This window comes from Eurosta solidaginis, chromosome 1, assembly GCF_040869045.1.
Source record: "Eurosta solidaginis isolate ZX-2024a chromosome 1, ASM4086904v1, whole genome shotgun sequence".
Taxonomy (NCBI): Eukaryota; Metazoa; Arthropoda; class Insecta; order Diptera; family Tephritidae; genus Eurosta; species Eurosta solidaginis.
The window spans coordinates 49652729-49674103 of NC_090319.1; the positions used below are offsets into that span (position 1 = coordinate 49652729).

At 36.6% G+C, this 21375-nt stretch overlaps 1 protein-coding gene across 8 annotated transcripts in view; it reads right to left on the reverse strand.

Annotated features, from left to right (window-relative positions):
* Positions 1–2200: 2200 nt before the first annotated feature.
* Ssdp (Sequence-specific single-stranded DNA-binding protein) overlaps positions 2201–21375 on the reverse strand; it is a 63268-nt gene continuing 44093 nt past the window's right edge. For 5 of the 8 annotated variants that reach the window (XM_067789237.1, XM_067789248.1, XM_067789229.1 and 2 more), the window contains 2 exons: positions 16451–16838; positions 2201–16398 (listed from right to left, as the gene is read on the reverse strand). In XM_067789237.1, coding sequence (XP_067645338.1) covers positions 14451–15776 — 1326 coding nt within the window. In that variant the 5' untranslated portion in view covers positions 15777–16398; positions 16451–16838 and the 3' untranslated portion in view covers positions 2201–14450. The remainder of the gene's footprint in view (positions 16399–16450; positions 16839–21375) is intronic. The other 3 variants (XR_010953691.1, XM_067789257.1, XM_067789267.1) reach the window with 3 other exon arrangements.

Sequence of the window (21375 nt, forward strand, 5' to 3'; positions counted from 1 at the left end):
ACTTCTGGTATCTGACGTTTTTTAAGTTTGAGTTTAGCATTTGTTATTGCTTTCATTGCTGTTTCACGAATTGTCTTTGTGTACTTAATGGTTTGAACTGAATGGCGGATTCAATATCTACGATGGAATCTTCTACATTCCTGGACATTGTGTGGGGGGTAAAATTTAGATCTCTATTTAATAGATCTAGTTCTTCATCGTTGAGCATGGCGGTAGATAGGTTCATTACGAGGTTTTTTACTGGGCGAATTTCAGGGCGGGCTTTTGGGTGTTGACTAAGTTGTTCCTCGATGAGTCTTTTTAATTTGCCATTTTGTATATTGCGCTTTTTCTTGAAGCTGTTATGGCATTGTTCGAAGAATTTTTGTTGGTTTTCCATGAAAATTGCAATTGACTCCTTTGTTTTAGTAGCGCGTCGCTGATGATGGACAGCAGGTCTGTCCGAAATGCATTTGTTGTGCCAAATAAAAAATATATGTTGTTAGTGTATAGGTGTGTTTTTTATTTGACAAACTTATTTTGTAGTCAATAAAGGAAATTGAAGAAAAATCATTTTAAGTGTTGGCAGACTACAAACCTTAGGTTCGGCTATTTTAATAAATAAATAGTTCTCACACAGTTTATGATCTTCGACACTTTGCAGTCTAGTTCCGCGCTTGGTTACATGCCTTTCCTGGCTGGTCGATCATGTGCAATACTCGCCTAATCTGATTGGGACGTCTACGGTACATATTTCGAGAGATTCACCCTTTTTAGCTAGAACCTGAAATGCCATTAAAATCCTATATCTAATATTTGGTGGTCACCGTGGTGTGGTGGTAGCGTGCTCCGCCTACAACGGCGAAGATCCTGGGTTCGATTCCCGGCCAACGCAACATCAAATATTTAAAAACAAGTTTCTTCAATTAGAAAAAAGTGCTTACAAGCGGGGTCGCCACTCATCTGCCTTGCAGATGCTGTTCGGGTTCGGTCCCGTACCGCCAATTTGAAGAAAAAGTTAAAGCAGCACGATGCAAATTGGAAGAGAAGCCTAAAATCTTTTCGGAGGTTATGTATTGTGGCTGTGTGAATGTTGACATCACTAGGCTGTTAGTAAATAATCACGCAACAACAAAAACATTATAGCGAGCCACACTGCTGTACATGAACACATGAATCATCATTTACACATATACATACAAGGCAACGAAGAGATACTCACAAACACATGTAATCATCAGTTGAAATTGTTACTCACACATACACACGCATATATGTCGCTCAATTACCAAGCAGGAGATACAGCAATTCTAGAACGCGAAACGTCTAGACTTTAGTAGAAATATGCGAATGAAGCAGCGGAGAGTATAAAAGCAGCGCAAGCTGAGTAGACAGTAATCAGTTTGATTTAAACACGCTATTAGTTATGAAGTGAAGTATAATTGTGAAGTACTCCCAAAGTAATCTAAATGAACACTAGTTTGCAATACTGAACATTGGAATGATTTATTCAACAGTTTAGCGATTCGAACGTTAGCAGAAGGTTTCAAATAAGCGGAATTTCCCTAAATTCGTTACAGAATTTTTTTTTTAATATACTGTGACGAGTATGAGTTACACTAAGTGATACTCACATCCCTAGTCTAAGTAGCTAAGTAGCTAAATGAAGTCACAACAACAATAAAGCAGACAGTCACTTGTATCTACATAAACGAATCAATCATTATGTCTACACATATGTACGTATACGCAGCTGAGAAGCAACGCACAACCACATTCATATACCTGAGATACTCCCGAAAGTATGCAATGAAGCTATAAAATCGTGCATCTGTAGTTGCAGCTGAGAAATTTGATAGCTGATGGCCAACTAGTAGATTCTGGAAATGGGAGCGCCTAGAAGATGCGAACGAGGAAATCAGAGAGTATAAAAGGCGACACCAATAGAGGCGCTAGAGTCAGTTTCAATTAAGCACGCTATCTGTCGGGCAATAGTAGAGTTATTTATTGTGAAGTACTTTAATAAAGGACATTTTGCATTATTAAATATTGGAGTTATTTATTCAACAGTTTAGTGATTCGAACTTAGCAGAAGGTTGCAAATAAGAGGATTTGCAAGTAAGCTCGTTACAATACAAAAAAAAAATTCTCACCCAGCATACATATCCGTTTTTATCCGACTATCACCTACCTTTTCTCTCTTACAATAAAAACACCAATATTGTTTTTTGTTTACTTTTTACAAATATTCTGGTTTTTAAAACTTTATTCATCATTCTCACACTTCCATATTTTTGGGTTTTTTTTCATATTGTTGTTATGCTATTCGCAAATTGTATATTAACACTAAAAATACTTACTGTATAAACATATTTGCATAATTCACCACCACATTTCATTAAATCGTTTTTTATTAAATATATAATTTTTTTACTCAATTTAATTTAAGTTTTTTCTGCTGTTACGGTTTAATTTAATTATATTATTTCATGCATACAATTTGCACAAAAATACACATTTCCATCACGAAATATTACTCTGTATAGGCAAAAGACGATATTTTAAATGATAGCAAATTATGAGCTTCAAGAATGCCATTCACGTACATATTTTTAACGTAATAAAGTGTGTAGTGTGCATTCATTACCTATATATTTTTTTATTTATTAATTTTTTTAATTTTTCATCACACACAGTTTCGTCATATTCAAACTTTACACTGTCATACATACATATTTTTTTTTTGTTAAGCTTATAATCTAAAATTGCTAAATTTATAAATTTTTTTCTCACTTTTCTATAAACAATTTTTCACCGTGTATGCGCACTAGGGTGCTTCTTAAAAGAAACAAATTTATGTTTCTTTTGAACAGATTTTTCGTTTCTGTGCGAAATAAATATGTACTTTATTAATTATTAATTGATAATAAGCTGTTTTATAGCGAATTTTTGGAATCTTTATATAAAAAAATTGTATTAAGACAGCTTGGGTTGCAAGATTTAGGTTCCCAAATCAGGCACACCAAAGCGACTAAGTGATGCTAGAATAAGGTCAACTGTCATCGAAAAGTTACTGGGATACTTAACTTTTTAGCAACGCAAGCAAAATTTTGAAGGTCGTGAAGACAAAAGCAATCCCTGTATTGAAAAATTCGGTGTGAGTCAATCTTGGATGTCTCAACAAGGCATAATCCCACACACTCTGTGAAAGTTGTCCAAGAATGGTATTGCATCATGTACCGCAGCGGGGGTTGCTATAACAATCGAAGGTTTGCCCAAGTCTTTCATATAGACAAGTTTAAGAACTAAAAATTCTAACCCAGCGAGTTAGGGGATCAGAATATACCCGCGGTAGGTATGCTTGTCGTAAGAAGCGACTAAAATACCAGATTCAAGGGGCTGAGTAGCGCGACCCTTAAGGTTACCAGCGCAATATATAGCTTCTCCAAACCCAATTGTCAACCTCACCTATCCGCGACGAATCCTCTTTCACTAACAGACGAGGCTCTGGCGACACCAAGCTCCTTATGGAACTTGAGGGTGGGGAGGGAGGGACGGCCTGAAGGTTTAATGTGGCCATATAAATCGTTCCCGAGATGGTCGGGCTAGCCTCTTAATGGTGCTGTGTTACCGGAGCGTACCGTATCTGTATCCGGCAAAGGACCATCAACATCGATAACACTCCTCAAAACCTTCGGGGAGCAACCTTATCGCTACAACAACAACAACAACAACTAAAAAGTCTGTTCATTATAAACTATACATAAATGGAAAGTTGAATACTTTGCGCCCCTTTTATGGCCAAACTATAATTCTAATGCCCGGTTTTTCAGTGCGAGTTTAAACTACAGTTAAAGTTGCCATGAACAGAAAAATTTTATGTTATCCAACAAAGTGGCAAGGTTAAACTCTAGTCAACTTAAGCTATAGTTTAAACTTGCACTGAAAAACGGGGCATAAAGACTTATAGTTTGTATCGATAGGTTTTCTCAAGGAGCAGTGTAGGCTTTGAAAAAAAAATTAAAAATAAATTTAAAAATGACATCACTACAAATGCCAACCTCATATACAAACTATTAGACTCTATTGACGAATTACATATTTAGTATACATTTAAAATCTGGATATCTGACGCATGAACTTGAAACCGAAAAAGAGAAAGGAAATGTGAAAATTCGAAAGCGGAACCAAAACTATCAACATACTGCAAGGCGAATTCAGTACCAGATGCTGTTATCACAACAGCTGATTCCTACTTCTTGATTATTTTCCATACAACGCCTTGTAATTTAACAAGGCGAATTCATTACAGGTGGTGTTATCCCAACAGCTGATTGCTTCTTCTTGATAATTTTCCATACAAAGCCTTGTACAACAAAATGTCAGTTAATCGAAATCTATGAAAATTTTCTTTTGACTTGATATTCTTCTGCACGGCGAATTGGTTGAATTCGCTTTGCCACCACCTGGTATGGATTCGCCTTGCCATATTGATAACTGCGGCAGAAACCGAACCAAAACGCGTTTCGTATTTAGTATAGATTTAAAATCTGGAATTCTGACGCAGAAAGCTGAAACGGAAACCAGAGTCCTAATAGAGGTAGCATGCAGGGATCATAAGCCTTACGTTATGGTCTTAAATATTATATGTGGTTTACTTACTGACTACTACAGTGATGGATTTCTACCACTGGGCGAACTCTAGTGATAAGTGTTTTTTTATTCGCACAGAAACGAAGCATTCGTGTCTTTTTGTAGACAAATTTGTTTCTTAGTCACCCTAATGAGCACGTATGATTTTTTATGATGTGATTTTTTTGTAATTGTGCTTTTTCGTCTTAGATATAGCGTTTCTGATTTTTACTTCGGCCATTTTATGCTAAATATCTTTTTTAATGTTCGCCTTTTTTACATACATAGCAAGGCAAATTCAGTACCAGGTAATGTTATCCCAACAGCTGATTGCTTCTTCTTAATTTTTTTCCACACAACGCCTTGTACAACAATATGTCAGTTAATCGACATACAAGGGGAATATATACCAGGTGGTGGCAAAGCGAATTCAATCAATTCGCCGTGCAGATGAATGTCAAGTCAAAAGAAAATTTTCATAGATTTCGATTAACTGACGTTTTGTTGTACAGGGCTTTGTATGGAAAATTATCAAGAAGAAGCAATCAGCTGATGGGATAACACCACCTGTAATGAATTCGCCTTGATCGACATACAAGGTGATGGCAAAGCGAAATCAACCAATTCGCCGTCCAGAAGAATGTCAAGTCAAAAGAAAATTTTAATTGATTTCGATTAACTGACATATTGCTGAAGAAGGCGTTGTATGGAAAATAATCAAGAAGAAGCAATCAGATGTTGGATAACAACACCTGGTACTGAATTCGCCTTGATTTCGATTATCTGACATATTGTTGTACGTTGTATGGAAAATAATCAAGAAGAAATAATCAGCTGGTGGGATAACAACGCCTGGTACAGAACTCGCCTTTAGCTTGACTAAATTTATTTATTTATTTTTTTGATTCAACATAAATTTTTCGCTTTTATTTAACAAAAAAAAAAAAAACAATTGAAAGCTAATGCTAGTTTTATGGGATATGAAAAAAAATTTTATCAAACGGCTAGAGTTGTAGAAGTGAGGAAAATAACGACTGGAAAATTGAGATTAATGTTTTATACGCACAACGCACAATTTGTTTTTCTCTACATTACATACATACTTCCATAATAAGTATATATTTAAGTTTCTTTTTTGTATTACTTACTCAGATTTTACTTATGTTGCATATTTTATTTTCTTCATTCAACCATTTTTTGTATTTTTCAATTGTTTTACATTTTTTATGATTTTTCTTATTTTTTTGCATGTATATTATTTTTATTTACTTTGATATATAATATATTTATAACTATAAAGAGTTTTTTTTAGTCTTAATGCAACTATGATTTATTATAAGTAATTATTTTTTTTAAATATGTATGTATGCCTATTTATTCATTTAATTAATTTTGAATAGCAATTATATTAAACTTTTGTACAATATTAACTTATGTATTTGATATATGTAAGTATGCATAATAGACCGCACTCAAAAAAAAAAAAAAGAAAAAAATTTTAGCCGCACACCCCTCAATAAAAAGAATATAACAAAAGTTCGAAAGCAGTTTTGGAAAAAAGTTTGTTGTTGTGTGCGATAAATACATACCCCAAAAATTTTGGGGTGCTATCGATGTTCATGGTCCTTTGCCGGATATAGCCCGACCATTTCGGGAACGATTTAATATGACCGCATTGAACCTTCTAGGCCATACCGCTTCTCACACCCCAGCTCCATGACGAACTTGGGGTCCTCTCGGATAGGTACGGTTGACAATTGAGTTGCAGAAGCTATACAGCTTGTATTGTACTTATAGATATTGGCACCGCTAATTTATAAGCGGAATGCAATATTCTCAAAATCAAACCTTATTTTGGGTCATTCTTATACGGGTATTCAAATTTGCGAATGTTGCCAGTCTTAAAATAAAATTTACGGGAATTGTAAAAAAAAGTTACAAAAATACAAGAGACGTTACTTGACACGAGGAATCGATATCTGTTTACTTGCTACTCAAGGAAGTACTTGTACAATGTAATCGACTACGAAAATAATCGGTACTTGAGTAAGTTACTCAATTATGTACACTAGACTGGATCGATTTATTAACCGATATCGCGCCATCGATTTTTCGATTGGATTTGGGCTCAGGAAAAATTGTTCCACTACGCATACCCAAAAAAATAATTTTGGAGCCTGCGGAATTTCGTTTTTTTGACTTTTTTTACTTTTATTTTTAAGGTTTTTTTCATGACCTACTAAAAAAATTTTCATTTCATTGTAAAATTGTAAAGTCAAAAAAATGAAATTTCGCAGGCTCGAAAATTATTTTTTTGGACAAACAGGCGTCGGACCTCTAAGCCAGGAATTGCCCGGTGAATCCTGTACTGTAAGAACAGTACTCAAAACTTGCGAAAGAGGAACGCATACTCCCCAGGGAAACGCGAGTCACTTTAATTCAACTTCGTTCTGGATACTGTAACAGGCTAAACTCTTACCTATCCAGAATCAATCCCGACATACAAATTGTATGCCCCGCTTGCAATGTGTCCCCACATGACACCAACCATCTCGTTAATTGTAATGTGGAACCAACGCAACTAACACACCTTCCATTATGGTCCACCCCTGTTGAAACAGCAAGTTTGCTTGCACTCCCGTTAAAGGATATTGATGACAATTTGTGATCGGTCACACCTATTGGATGGGCGAAGCACTGATACAACAACGACAACAGTTATTCTACGTTTGATATTTAATTGACATTGTTTTCGCTGTTAATACTGACTCGAGATAGGCGAAGTCCTTCACAGTCTCGAATTTATATCCGTGAATAGTGACGAGGGCGCCATGGCACAAATGCGCTGATTCTTTTTTTTACGACAGTAAGTCCTTCGTCCTAACCTCATTTACAGCAGTATCCACTTGTTTGCCTGTTTATCAACTCCAGAGAAGGAAGAACTTACGGCGCGTTTATTAAGGCCAATTGCAGTCTAAAGGAATTTAGAAATATCACATCGAATGGGTGGGGGAAAGCGCGTCCTCCAAAACCCTGCATACTTTGGGTAAACTTTTTCTCAACATACTCAACATTGCAGTCTAAAGGTATTGAGAAATAGCCACCGACAAGGATTCGAAAAGATCAAGAGCAGGACTTATCAAGAGCACTAGGGTTTCAAGGGGTTGTGTAGCGCAATATATAGCTTCTCCAACCCAATTGTCAACCTCACCTTCGAATCACGTTTCACTAACAGATGAGGCTCTGGCGATACCAAGCTCCTCATGGAACTTGGGGTGGGGAGGGAGGGATGGCCTGAAGGTTTAATATGGCCATAAAGCCCAAAGCCTTCGGGGAGTAACCTTATCGCTACAACAACAACATAAAGAGCACTACCTTACTTTGAATTGTTGTTATATTTTTTGCAATTTTTTTATTTTTGATACGTTATGGTACATATATGGATGCAGTACATGTTCATAATGGATGTAAGGACAATCCTGATGGCCGTCCTAGTGTCAAACCAACAACAAAGTACATTATAAACCCATAGTTTTCCCACATATAGGATTTTCTTATAGATATGTAAAGACTTTATTGCAACTTTGCACGAACACTTGCAACGGCTCTAGATGGAGTATTATGTTTAGTGATTTCTGTGATGTGTTGCTTACGTCAAATCACTTTCTTATTAGGAAAACAAAAATATCCTTCTTGGCGAAACTGGAAAACTTCAGGAGATGGCCGGGCTAGTTCCTTAATGGTGCTTGTTACCGGAACGTACAGGGTCTGCATCCGACAAAGGATCATCAAAATCGATAACTCTCTCCAAGGCCTTCGGGGAGTGTCCCTATCGCTACAACAACAAGGCCCATGCTTTGCTTAGTGTTCTTTGCCCAATCCACAAGAAGGGGTATCCTGCAAACTGCGACAACTATCTCGAAATCAGCCTTATACCACCTCATGGAACTTGGGGGTAGGGAGGGAGGGAATGGCCTGAAGGTTTAATGTGGCCACATAAATCGTTCCCGAGATGGTCGCGCTAGCACCTTAATGGTGCTATGGTACCGGAAGGTACCGGATTTGTATCCGGCAAAGGACCATCACATCGATAACACTCCCCAAAGCCTTCGGGGAGCAACCTTATCGCTACAACAACAACAACAACAACATCAGGTGAAGCGGCTCTGGTTGTGTTCGAGAGAATAGTTCGTCGATAGATTTATGGACCTCTACGCGTTGGCGATGTCGAGTACCGAAGTAGATTTACGCAGACACCAACATAGTCCAGCAAAATAAAACGCAGTGGCTACGCTGGCTAGGCCATGTTATGTTAATGAAAGACGACACTCCGGCAAAGCGTTTCTATAGGAAACCGCCTATGGAAGCAGAGGAAGAAGAACCAGGTGGAAAACGATTTAAACTCCATTGGTCTGACCAATTGGCAGAGCGAAGAAGCGATTGTCGCGCCGTCGGCTCTGTAACCATATTTTATAAAAGCGTGCAATTACTAGCGTATGCTGACGTCATTGATATCATCGGCCTGAACACCCATATCATAAGTTCTGCTCACTCTAAACTGGACAAAAGCAGCGGAAATTTTGAGTTTGATAGTGAATATGGATAAACGAGTTATCTGCTCATAATTTGGAAATAGTAAAATACTTCGTTTATTTGCGCTTGCACAAACCACATCAGCTTTAAAATCCAACAAATAATTACTCTTGCCAATAAATGCTACTTTGGACTAGGGAGCCAATTGAAAAGTAAAGTCCTCTCTCGCAGCGACCACGTTGACTAGGTTGTTGTTGTAGCGATAAGGTTTCTCCCCGAAGGCTTTGGAGAGTGTTATCGATGTGATGGTCCTTTGTCGGATACAGATCCGGTACGCTCCGGGGTTTGTTGTTGGAGCGATAAGGTTGCTCCCCGAAGGCTTTGGGGAGTGTTATCGATGTGATGGTCCTTTTCCGGATACAGATCCGGTACCACAGCACCATTAAGGTGCTAGCTCGATCATCTCGGGGACGATTTATGTGGCCACATTAAACCTTCAGGCCATCCCCTCCCTGCCCACCCCCAAGTTCCACGAGGAGCTTGGGGTCGCCAGAACCTCGTCTGTTAGTGAAACAGGATTCGCCGCGGATGGGTGAGGTTGTCAATTGGGTTTGGAGAAGCTATATATTGCGCTACACAGCCCCTTGAATCGGGTATTTTAGTCGCCTCTTACGACAGGCATACCTACCGCGGGTATATTGTGACCCCCTAACCCGCTGGCTAGGTCATGTTATGCGAATGGAAGATGATGCTCCAGCTAGGAAAGTATTTTTCTAGGAACTCGCCCATGAAAGCAGAGCAAGAGGGAAAACCTACTCCGTTGAAAGGACCGGGTGGAGAGATTTAAATTCTCGTGGTGTTACCAATTGGCGCCAATTAATGTAAAAGCGTCTGGCGCGCCTTGTGGGACGGCCATAACCGTTTAAACCGTTAAGCCGCAATTATGTATGCAAGCAATATGAAGAAAGAGTAAAAAGTGCTTCAAATTACCCAACTATACATCAAACGATGAAAATAACTGCACATACGTGAATTGAGGGATACAAATGTGCATTACTAAATAACCAATAGCATCTGTAACACTGTGTAACAGCATTTTTGGGAGCGAATAAATCCCACTAAGACGGACCCGTATAGTAAAAGCTCAAAAAATCGTTTTATATTCTTTGGCCAAATTTTCTTGCCATGGCCGTTTTAAATTTGCATTTTTTTTCCTGAGTTATTTGTAATAATTAAAAAAATTTCTCTAAACTCTATCGTTTCGAAATACGCAGTTACGACTGTTTAGTAGGGTGGGTCGATTTGTATGGCCGAAAGTTAACCGATATCGCGCCATCGATTTTTCGATAGGATTTGAGCTCAGGAAAAAAAGTTCCACTACGCATATCCAAAAAAAAATAATTTTCGAGCCTGCCAAAATTTCACTTTTTGACCTTTTTTCGACTTTGATTTTTAAGGTTTTTTTCATGACCTACTAATTTTCATATGTATACCCTGTCCATATATGTAATACTCCTATATTGCTAATAGAAAATGCTCGCAATGTGTTTTGAATTCGAAATCAAAACAAGACAGCGTATACAATTTTTGTAAATTTAGGTACATTCGATTATTGAATACAAAAACAAAAACGTTTAAACAGCAATATATCGGCACTCTGATGTTTGGGAATGTACCTAGCCTTTTGTAGCAATATAGGAGTATTACATATATGACCCTGTCCGACCCAAAACCGCTAAAAACGTTGGCGATAACAGTTTTAAAAAAAAAAAAATAATTAAATTTATATATGTATATATTAGAGCGAGTTAAATTTTTTGCCCATCAGGAGTATAGCAAAAACGTAATCTACAGATGATTCTAAGAAAAATTGCGGAAGATACCTTAACTCTAAGTCCGATTTCGAGGTCCCCACTTTTGCAAAATTGATATTTTGCATTTGAATGTAGTGTTTGGCTAAAAAATCTTCATAGCTTCTGATAGAATTATAGGAAAAATATCATATTGGGTTTACTTTACGTACATTTCAGAATCTGTATTAATATCTCTAGTGTTTTTGAATTTTAGCAGAGATATCAGACTTAAATTATGAGAAATTAGTCTAAAATGAACTACATATTAACTATTATATTATAATTTTTAACAAATTTTTTATGGAATTTTTTTTCGTTACAGCTAAAATAATTTCAGAACATTTCCAACAACTTTCATTCAGACAGTTTTTCTTTTTTCAAATTGGTTTTATTAGAAAAAATTTTTGCTTATTACTTGAAAATATAGGTTGTTTTGAAATTTTTTTCTACTAAAACGAATTCGAAAAAAGAAAAACTGTCTGAATAAAATTTTTGGAAATGTTCTGAACTTATTTTAACTGTAAAGAAAAAAATGTCCATAAGAAATTTGTTGAAAATTATAATATAATAGTTAATAGTTCATTTTAGGCTAATTTCTCATAATTTAAGTATGAGATCTCTGCTAAAATTCAAAAACACTAGATATATTAATACAGATTCTGAAATGTACCTAAAGTAAGCCCAATATTATATTTTTCCTATAATTCTATCAGAAGCTATGAAGATTTTTTAGCCAAACACTACATTCAAATGCAAAATATCTATTTTGAAAAAGTGGGGATCTCGAAATCGGACTGAGAGCTATGGTGTCTTCAGCAATTTTTCTTAGAATCGTCTGTAGATTACGTTTTTGCTATACTCCTGATGGGAAAAAATCCATCCATACAATTTGACCCGCTCTAATATATATATGAAATTTAGCAGGCTCGAAAATTATTTTTTTGGGTATGCGTAGTGGACCGTTTTTTTTTTGCTGAGCCCAAATCCTATCGAAAAATCGATGGCGCGATATCGGTTAATAAATCGACCCAGTCTACTGTTTAGTAACAGTATACTCAGAATACTCGTGTACAATTTTTAAAAAGAAATTATGCCACCTAAAATATGCAATAATTTTTCAGACTATTTAATTTGCAATTTCTGTGGAAACGAACATTGCTGTTATGCTAGTTTAGTGTATAAATTACAATAACATACCTTTGTTGGAAACAAAAGGTCTATACGAGGATGATTGAAAAGTTATTTTATATTTCAATAGGCAAATATTTCATTTATTCCCTCGCCTTTCACCTTTTTTGAACAATGAATTTTTCTGAGAACACTCGTGTTCGAGTTTTCCGGTGAAAATTTTTTGTGGTCACCGAAAAAGGACCCTTTCTTAACAGAGCCAAAGGTTTAAACATTTTCACACAAATTTTCTTCGTGGAATTTTACTATATATACCCAAACAACGTATGTCCTTCCAATGTACGTAATATATTTTACCTCTTATTCTAAAAAGACTCATGTAAAATATTGCAAATTTAAAATGAAGTACAATAAACTATGTAGAAATTAGTTTTATGTTGTTGTTTTATAACTTTAAAGTACTCGTATATTTTATAGTATTCGAAGTGTAAAAAACGGTGGTGGTTCTGCTATATACTATGCCCGTCAACTTTCGACAAATGAAAGGAATACAATGAACTCAAATTGACTTAAATTACATTTTTTTATTATTTAATAATTTTACTTAATGCAACAAAAATGTGTTGAAATTCGAGTGTTGCCTCTGTGATAAATACATATATATATAATTTTTTTTTTTAATATATATATGTAAAATTTTACAATTTGAATTTGTATGTATTTTAGCCTATTACAAATGTTATTTACGGTTTTTGCAGCATAGCATTATTGGCCTCAGCTGCAATACCCTACTCTACCACATACCTATGTATATTGCCCTTAATTCTAGAATCTAGTTAAGTTACGCGTAATTTCACATGAATGTTGAAACTAAAGTATTTATTTACTCATAGTTGCTAACCGTGTCCTTAATAGTTTTAAATTTAATTACTACTTTTATTTTCATATTCATTTCATAATTATGTGTAGTCATTTATTTAATTGTTTTAAATATTTTACAGTATAAGTTCGCTTTGATAAGTACAATATAGTTATTTCCATTTTAGTTTATGATTAACAATTATTAGTATATTTATTTTACAAATATGTATGTGCATTTATGCATCCAATATTTTAAAATATTTTTTAAATTTTTCATCTTTCACGCTTAGCTATAAATCAAAATCTGAATAAAGACTTCTTTCTATATGGGACATTTGCTTTTTTTTTGTGATATTTGAAATATTAAATTTTTGCAAGTGCATAATATGATTTTATAAAATCGGCCATCCATTGTCTTATATTTCTTTAATTAATTGCGCTTTTGTTTTGTACAATTTTAATACTTTCTGCAAAATTTTAAATATTAGAGTAACACGAGAGGTAATTTTGGGTGGCTGTCAAGATATTTTTTAAATAAAAAGAATCGCTTCATCCGCACATTAGCAGCTGCGAAAGTTAGTCACTCGTAACCGAACAATAATTTTAAAAAATATATCACCGGCTTCGGGCGTAAATTTGCTAAATCCGTTTATTATAAAAAATTATATTTTGCTCCATCAACAGGCAAATAAATTCTTTAAGATTGATTTGGCTTCTCAAGCTGTTAAAGAAAATCCAGGTAACCTCTTTTGCCTGCGTGGAAAATTGGTTTTACAGCAGTAACGCCTTTCCCCTAATCCGGCGATATATTGGTAAATTTCTTCTATTATTTTACATGATCAATGGGCATAAGTTTCGGATCCAATTCAAACCATAACTAAAACTCGACCGCAAGAACAAAATGCGTCTAAAACCATGCAACATATGGACATGTATTAAACAGCCATAGTTAAACAACTATCCGCATCAAGCAAATATTACAAAAAAAAAATAACAGATATGCTAATGCTAGTACATATTGCATGATCTTAGTGGCACCAAATTGTTGCAAATTTCTTTTTGATATTTTTGGATAACTTAAATTGAAATACAAATGCAGATAATTTTATATCATTAAGTTGGCTTTCTGTATGCAGTTGACCCTACTACTTGTACGCGCTTTTAGTTCATTTTCATATATTGTTTTTGAAAGCTTTCTGCATCCTAAAAATATGTTAAATTTTTTTAAAAATTAAGTTCTTTAGGAAAATGCGACGTAATCGCTGCGGGACTTTTGTTGCTGGCATGGTGGATGAGACTGTTGTTGGTGCTGTTACCGCTGCCATTGTTGCTAAAATTATGTGCAACAGCTGCGGCTGCATCACTGAGCATGTTTGCACCAAGCACCGCCGCTGCTGCTGCTGCAACTGCCGCTGCTGCTACCGCTGTTGTGTGCGTCGTGGCCGTATTGTTGCTTCTATGTTGTTATTGCATGAAATAGTCTGGATGTTCAGAGTCTTTTTCAAATCTTTTCGCCTCTTCGTGCATACTCTCTTTAATCTTTAATATAGCCGCCGATTCGATTTGATCGTTTTCACCCGGACCACCAAAACCACCTAGATTATAATCGCCCATTCCGCTGCCAGAATCTTCACGCGGCGTACCGGGACCACCGTTGGCTGGCGAATTTTTCATACCATCTAAGCCGGAACCATCGCCGGCACCACCATTAAGTACAGGACCCATTGAATTAGGCCCACCACCCATTGGACCCATACCGCCTGGACCCCCACCACCGCCATCCGGTCCACCACCCATCGGGAATTCAGGTTTCATTATCGCGTACATATTATCTCCAGGACCTCCAGGTCCTGTTTGCGTGTTATCTTGTGGTGAGGGCATAATCGGTGTTCCAGGACCCGGCGGCCCATTAGAACCAGGACCTGGCCCATAATTACCAGGTGAAGATGATGAATACGCATTCATAGGAGCTGTTGCATTTGGTTGCCATTGTGGCGGTCGTCCGCCTGCACCCATACCCATACCGGGTGGCATACCACCTGGTCCTGGGGCTGGCCCTCTCATTCCTCCGGGGCCACCATATCCCATCGGACCCATACCTCCAGGACCGCGTGGTGGATTCATACGCGGATTCATTGGGCCCATTCCGCCCGGTCGTGTCGGATCCATACTGTTCGGCATCATTGGTTGGCCAGGAGGCCCATTAAATTCATTTCCCATACCTTGCATTCGCACTCCTGGTCGTGGACCACCAGGATAACGCGGTCCACCCATGAATGGCGGTTGACCAGGCATCATTTGAGATGGTGGTGGTTGTGGACTTGACGCGTGTGTTGGTGGTGATGGGCGCATTGTTGAATTTGGAAAAAAGTTGGGACCCATTGGTCCACCAGGTCCCATAGGACCTTCACCACCGGGTGGCATTTGACCAAGTGGGCTAGGAGCTGGACCGCCAGCACTATGTGGTCCACCGGGACCAATTCCATTAACACCATAACCGGAACTGACAAAGCCATAGTCATGGAAGGCTTTTGCCTCTGAAGAGTGATCACATTGATCACGGCGTTCAGGTGCGGCGCAATATAAATCCCAAAAGACGCACCACCATGTATGCAGAAACCCGGGTGGCTCGCCTAACGTAATATTCTTTTCCCATCTAATTTCCGATAGGAAAGTTTGTGCTGCTTTCTGGGCGCCAACATGTAACAGGTATTCGTAAACATATAACGCCAATTTCTCGCGTGCCTGTGCATCTGACGGCACCGATGATGTTTTAGCTTTTCCATACATTATTTGTTGTGATGTATCGCAAGGTTTAAAATGGATAAGTATTGTTTTTTTTTTTTTTTTTTTTTTTTGTTGACGATATCTGCTGATTAGTTGATATCTTTATTTAATGATGTATTCCAGTAGTGCTGCCGTTTAGTTTCTTATATACTGACATCAATTGCACCTTCGAGTTTTCGTATAGACGACAGTGTTATTTTTATACACGTTTTATACAAACTGCTAAATCGCAATTACTTTTAAAATACTTTTCTGTAGGTTTTTGCTTCATAGAAACAGAATTCATGAATTTTTGGTTTTTTTTGTTTTGAGGCCACCACAAAAAATATTTAATTGGCGCTCGCCGCCACTGCGAAGCTTACGCAGCCATTCTCTTTTCTTCTTTAGACTTTCAACATCTTTCATTTACTTTTTCAGCAATATAAAGTTGTTTCTGTAGGTAATTTGTGCGTATTACTCGTCCTCTTGCTATTCGTCGTATTATCTTTCACCAGTCTCAAATTTGTTTCTTCTTCCACGGCACCACTGCCAGTTATTCTGCTACTGCTACTGCCGCTGCCGCTATTATTGGTGCTTCTTTGCTATCTTCTTCCAATATTCCACCTCTATTGCTTGGCACTATTTACTGTAAAGTTAAAATTTTTTACTTTTATTTATTTTTACCGAAGCATACTCACATATGATATTTTTTTCAACAATAAAACTGCTTACTTTTCGTGCAAAATTTAGTTCATGTTTGCCGTGCTTGATTCTTCCTTATACCGTTTTTTTTTGGTATATTGTATGCTCTTGTTGCTATTTCTGCCGCCTACTCTGCTTTGAACAACCACTTCACTGAAAATCGTTGTTGCTTTTCCCACTCGTGTTCGTGTCAATCTCTGCAGTAGCAGACGATGTAGCTGCAGTTGTGTTGCTATACTCGTAGGCCACGAATAACAAACGTTTTGTTGTTAGTGTGACGTAGTCGTTGCCGTGGTTGTATTTTCGTTGCGCTGTGTTGTGATACCTCTGCAGATATAGCTCTTCTCCCACTACGCTTAAAATACCAATCCCAAGGAACTCAACCTGAAGCATATAATATAAAAAGAGAATGTAAAAATAAAATAACAATAAAATTGGTAGGGAAAAGCAGTGTAATGAAGGAATTGATAAAGTACATAAACAGCCCACGGTTGCCAGAGCAAAGTTTTTTCGGCACCAAAATGTATTATGAAAAGAAACAAAAACCTTAGACATATGTATATGATACAAACTAGATTAACTACATCCCTAGAAGAAATTCTGTTATTTTTACTAATACACTCACAGACTAACTTACAGTGCTGATAATTTACCGACGTAGAAATATATGTATGTATGTACATTAGGGTGGGTCAAATTTATTGTTGAAAAGGCACATCCAGTTTCTGAATCTATGGGTCATACTGAGTAATATTGTCCATGGGACTATAGGTCTGAAATGAATTTCGAGCCTCCCTAATTTTGTTAGAAAATTTTATATCCCGATCCGAATAGCGGCTCTCACAAATAAAATGCATGAAAATAAATGTCATATTCGTATTCAGAATGGGATATACAATTTTCTAACAAAGTTAGGGAGGGGCGAAATTCATTTCAGACCTATCATGGACAATATTACTCAGTATGACCCATAGATTCAGAAACTGGATGTGCACCTTAAGTTTTTTCCCCATACAATTTGACCCGCTCTAATGTACATATGTCCACATGTACCAAAATAAAGTTAGAAATCATGGAAGACCTTCGGTAAAAATTTTCACAGGGATCGACTGCTAATACACGTTCAAAAATGACTTCTGTGTCAATAACACAGGCCGACAAATGAGCCAATACTTTTGTAAAGGTCATTTGGCTGAATCCATTCAATATAAGGATTGGTACGGAATGTTCTAGTAATGACATAGTAGGTTTAAAATAAAATATTTCTGAATTGGCGTTTCATAGCATTTTTAAAAATGTATTAGCTTCGTAAACCAAGTAGTGAGTAAGAAGGAAGAGCTACGTAAACAAGTCGTGTACATTTCGACGAATGACCCCAATGTTAGTTACAAAAAGTTCACAAAACTATCAGGATTATCGTATGACACTACCCCGAGAACGGTATTGTACTTCAGCGAATGCTTAGTGAAAGACAAGCCTAGAAAAGGGCCGTCCAAAGGGATCAGCAGACGCCCAGTTGGAGAAAAATTGTCTAACCCTCATTCGAAAAAAACCGATCCATATCAATAGTTGCCAAAATAGCCAAAACCACACTTTTGCAAGTCATACGAATCAAGCAGAGAAATGGTATTAAAACCAAAATACATAAAAAAGTGCCAAAACGAAGTGAACAACGGTTGTCAAAAAGCATTGCCATTACACGTAAGCTCTATGAGCCCAATTTGGCAAACAAAAATTTTGTGTATAATTTTTTTTTGTCTATGAAAAGGGACCTGAAGAGAATATTCCTATTCCGAAAAAATCACCTTGATAGAAAATTTTTGCAGAAAGGTCTGATTTGGCAAGCTACTAGTGAAGTGGGCATAAAACTAAGCTGTTTTCTACGAAGTGAACCATCAACGCAGAAATTTAAGAAGAATATGTTCAAAAACGTCTTCTGCAATTCTTACGTCGCCATAATGGTTAATCTAAAATTTGGACAGACTTGGCTCCGTAGTGTTCTCGTATCACCCAAAAGTGGTACGAAGGCAATAATGCACCTACATTATGTTAGGAAAAACTTGAATCCACGCAACGTGCGTCACTTGCGGCCAATTACTTAAGCAATATTGGGCTCAAATGAAACCAAAACTTTTGAGAATAGGGAAACCCAAAAAATCGTTACAGAAGTAAAATGAATGTGTCGAACAATATCACTAAAAGTGGATAGAACAGTGCTACAAAATTTGATGTCGGGTCCCTCCAGAAAAGTTCGGTCATACCGACAGCAACGAATAAAATAATAAAATTTCTTTACCTACGCAAACAATTTCTTTACTTACTGATATAAATATTGCCCGTTTTATTGTAAACAGTTTCATGACAAAAGTTAAATGCAAAGACCACTGGACCATTCAATTTTCCCACTAAGAATTTTTTTTGTATGTGAACATAACATATTCTTACCAGTCGGCTGTTGTGGATTATCTTAAAATCTTCAAAAATTTAAATTTTGTATACATTAGTTTAAAATAAGACGGGCGATGAACCTTATGTGAAGGTCCATCCAAAATACAACGTTTACATATTTAAAAAAAAGTTATCTATTTAAAAAAAGAAACTAAGTCCCCATTACGTTGACTTGAAACCAGCTTGTGGGACTATTTCTCCTTAGATTCCACTTAAAGAATAGATTTAAACTACTTTTCTGCTAAGGTACTAATCTGGAGCTTATACAATTGTTGGACTTATTAATTTAAATACATGTTACCCCGTTCAGACAAGACTCCATATAAAAAAAATAATTTAAAAAATTTTTTTAGTTAAACGGTTTTATTGAAAACAATCCTTACATGAAGTAATAATAATATTAAAAGCTAGAAAATAATTAGGTAGGTTCTAGGTACTAGTCATCACACTCCTCATCAATCTAGGGTGTTGATCAGACAATTAAATAAAAGCGTTGGGCGCGTGAAATTTCTAAAAGTGTTAGGCGTAGCATAACCTGATTAAGGTTCAGTTGGTCTTACTTATGACTATCAATAGAAATTTGACGAGTTCTATGCTTTTATTTAATTGTCTGATCCACGCCCTAGATTGACGATGACTAGTACCTAGGACCTAAATATTTTCTAGCTTTTAGTATTATTATCACTTCATGTAAGTATTGTTTTCAATAAACCCGTTTAATTAAAAAAAAAATATTTTAATTATTTAATTATTATTATTATTCAATTATTTATTTGCCTATTATTTCGCATTCTATTTAGTTCATTTAGTGACTCATTATTACAAGGACTCTTTCCTGACAATTTGTTACAATCTAAGTCCTCAATACATAATCCTTCTAAAGACTTTACTCGACTCTGCGCCACGTATGCTTGTCCCTCCTCCAACTCCAAAATATTTTGATGTCACTTCAACCGTACTGTATGAAATATTTGTTCCAAATATGAGCCAAATCGGATATCATAGGTCGCTTTCTATTCATGTATGTATTATGTGTTCCAAATATGGACCAAATCGGACGACAAATACGATTTTTTTAAATATCTCAATTTTTGCGCCACTTAGCGGCGATTTTTTTCATAGGTAGCTTCCTATTCTTGTATGTATTATGTGTTCCAAATATGAGCCATATCGGACTATAAATACGATTTTTGGAAATATATCGATCCTTGCGCCACCTAGCGGCTATTTTTTTCATAGGTCGCTTTTTATTCTTGTATGTATTAAGTGTTCTAAATATGAGTTAAATCGGACCACAAATACGATTTTTGTGAATATCTCGATCCTTGCGCCACCTAGCGGCTATTTTTTTCATAGGTCGCTTTCTATTCTTGTATGTATTATGTGTTCCAAATATGAGTCAAATCGGACAACAAATACGATTTTTGTGAACATCTCGATCCTTGCACCACCTAGCGGCGATTTTTTTCATAGGTCGCTTTGTATTCTTGTATGTATTATGTGTTCCAAATATGAGTCAAATCGGACCACAAATACGGTTTTTGTGAATATCTCGATCCTTGTGCCACCTAACGGCGATTTTTTGTCATAGGTCACTTTTTATTCTTGTATGTATTGTGTTCCAAATATGAGTCAAATCGGACCACAAATACGATTTTTGTGAATACCTCGATACTTGGGCTACCTAGCGGCGATTTTTTTCTGATTATTGCATTGTCATCGGGTTCTGAACTATATTCCAAGTTTCAAGCTTGGAGCTTATCGGGAAGTTACTTAAAATTCAATTACAAAATGCATACCAACCAGCCAGCCTAGCCTGCCAACTCAAGCTAAATAAATCCGTTTAAAAAAAACGAAGCTTACTTTAGTATCAATATTAAAATCAATTTTGCCAATTTTCTCAAAACTAGTTATGTGTAAATAATTGCTTCCTTTGTTTTGGTGTGGACCTCAACATATATGAAATATTTGTACCTGAACGTGGTAGAAACACCTGACCCTAATATATACATATTTCATTTCAGAGTTCCTGCAAAGTTTCAACAAAACGAACCATTTTCAGGCCAAATAAACCAAAGTGGCAGCTGTGATGCAGCTTGTGATGACGCTGACGTCTACAATGGTGATGGATGCCTATACCTCCATGTGATGTTGGATGTGTATTGAATAGCAAACTACATACACAATACAGCGCATGACATGAGAATATGACAGGGACGAAGAAAGTGACAGCGCAAGGTGCGTTTAAGCTAACGTCGTACGTCAATTCCGATCAACAAACACCATATCAAATACATAGCAGTAAAACAGGACGAGTGGGAGGTAGCTTTGAATTAGAGGACATGCGCTTACTTTGATTTTAACGTCGCGCCACAGGAGCAGAGTCTGTTGCCGTATGCACGAATCACAGAAACATGATGAGCTCTTTTGCACTTGAAGAGCAATCGATTTTCGTTTTATTTCCATAGATGCG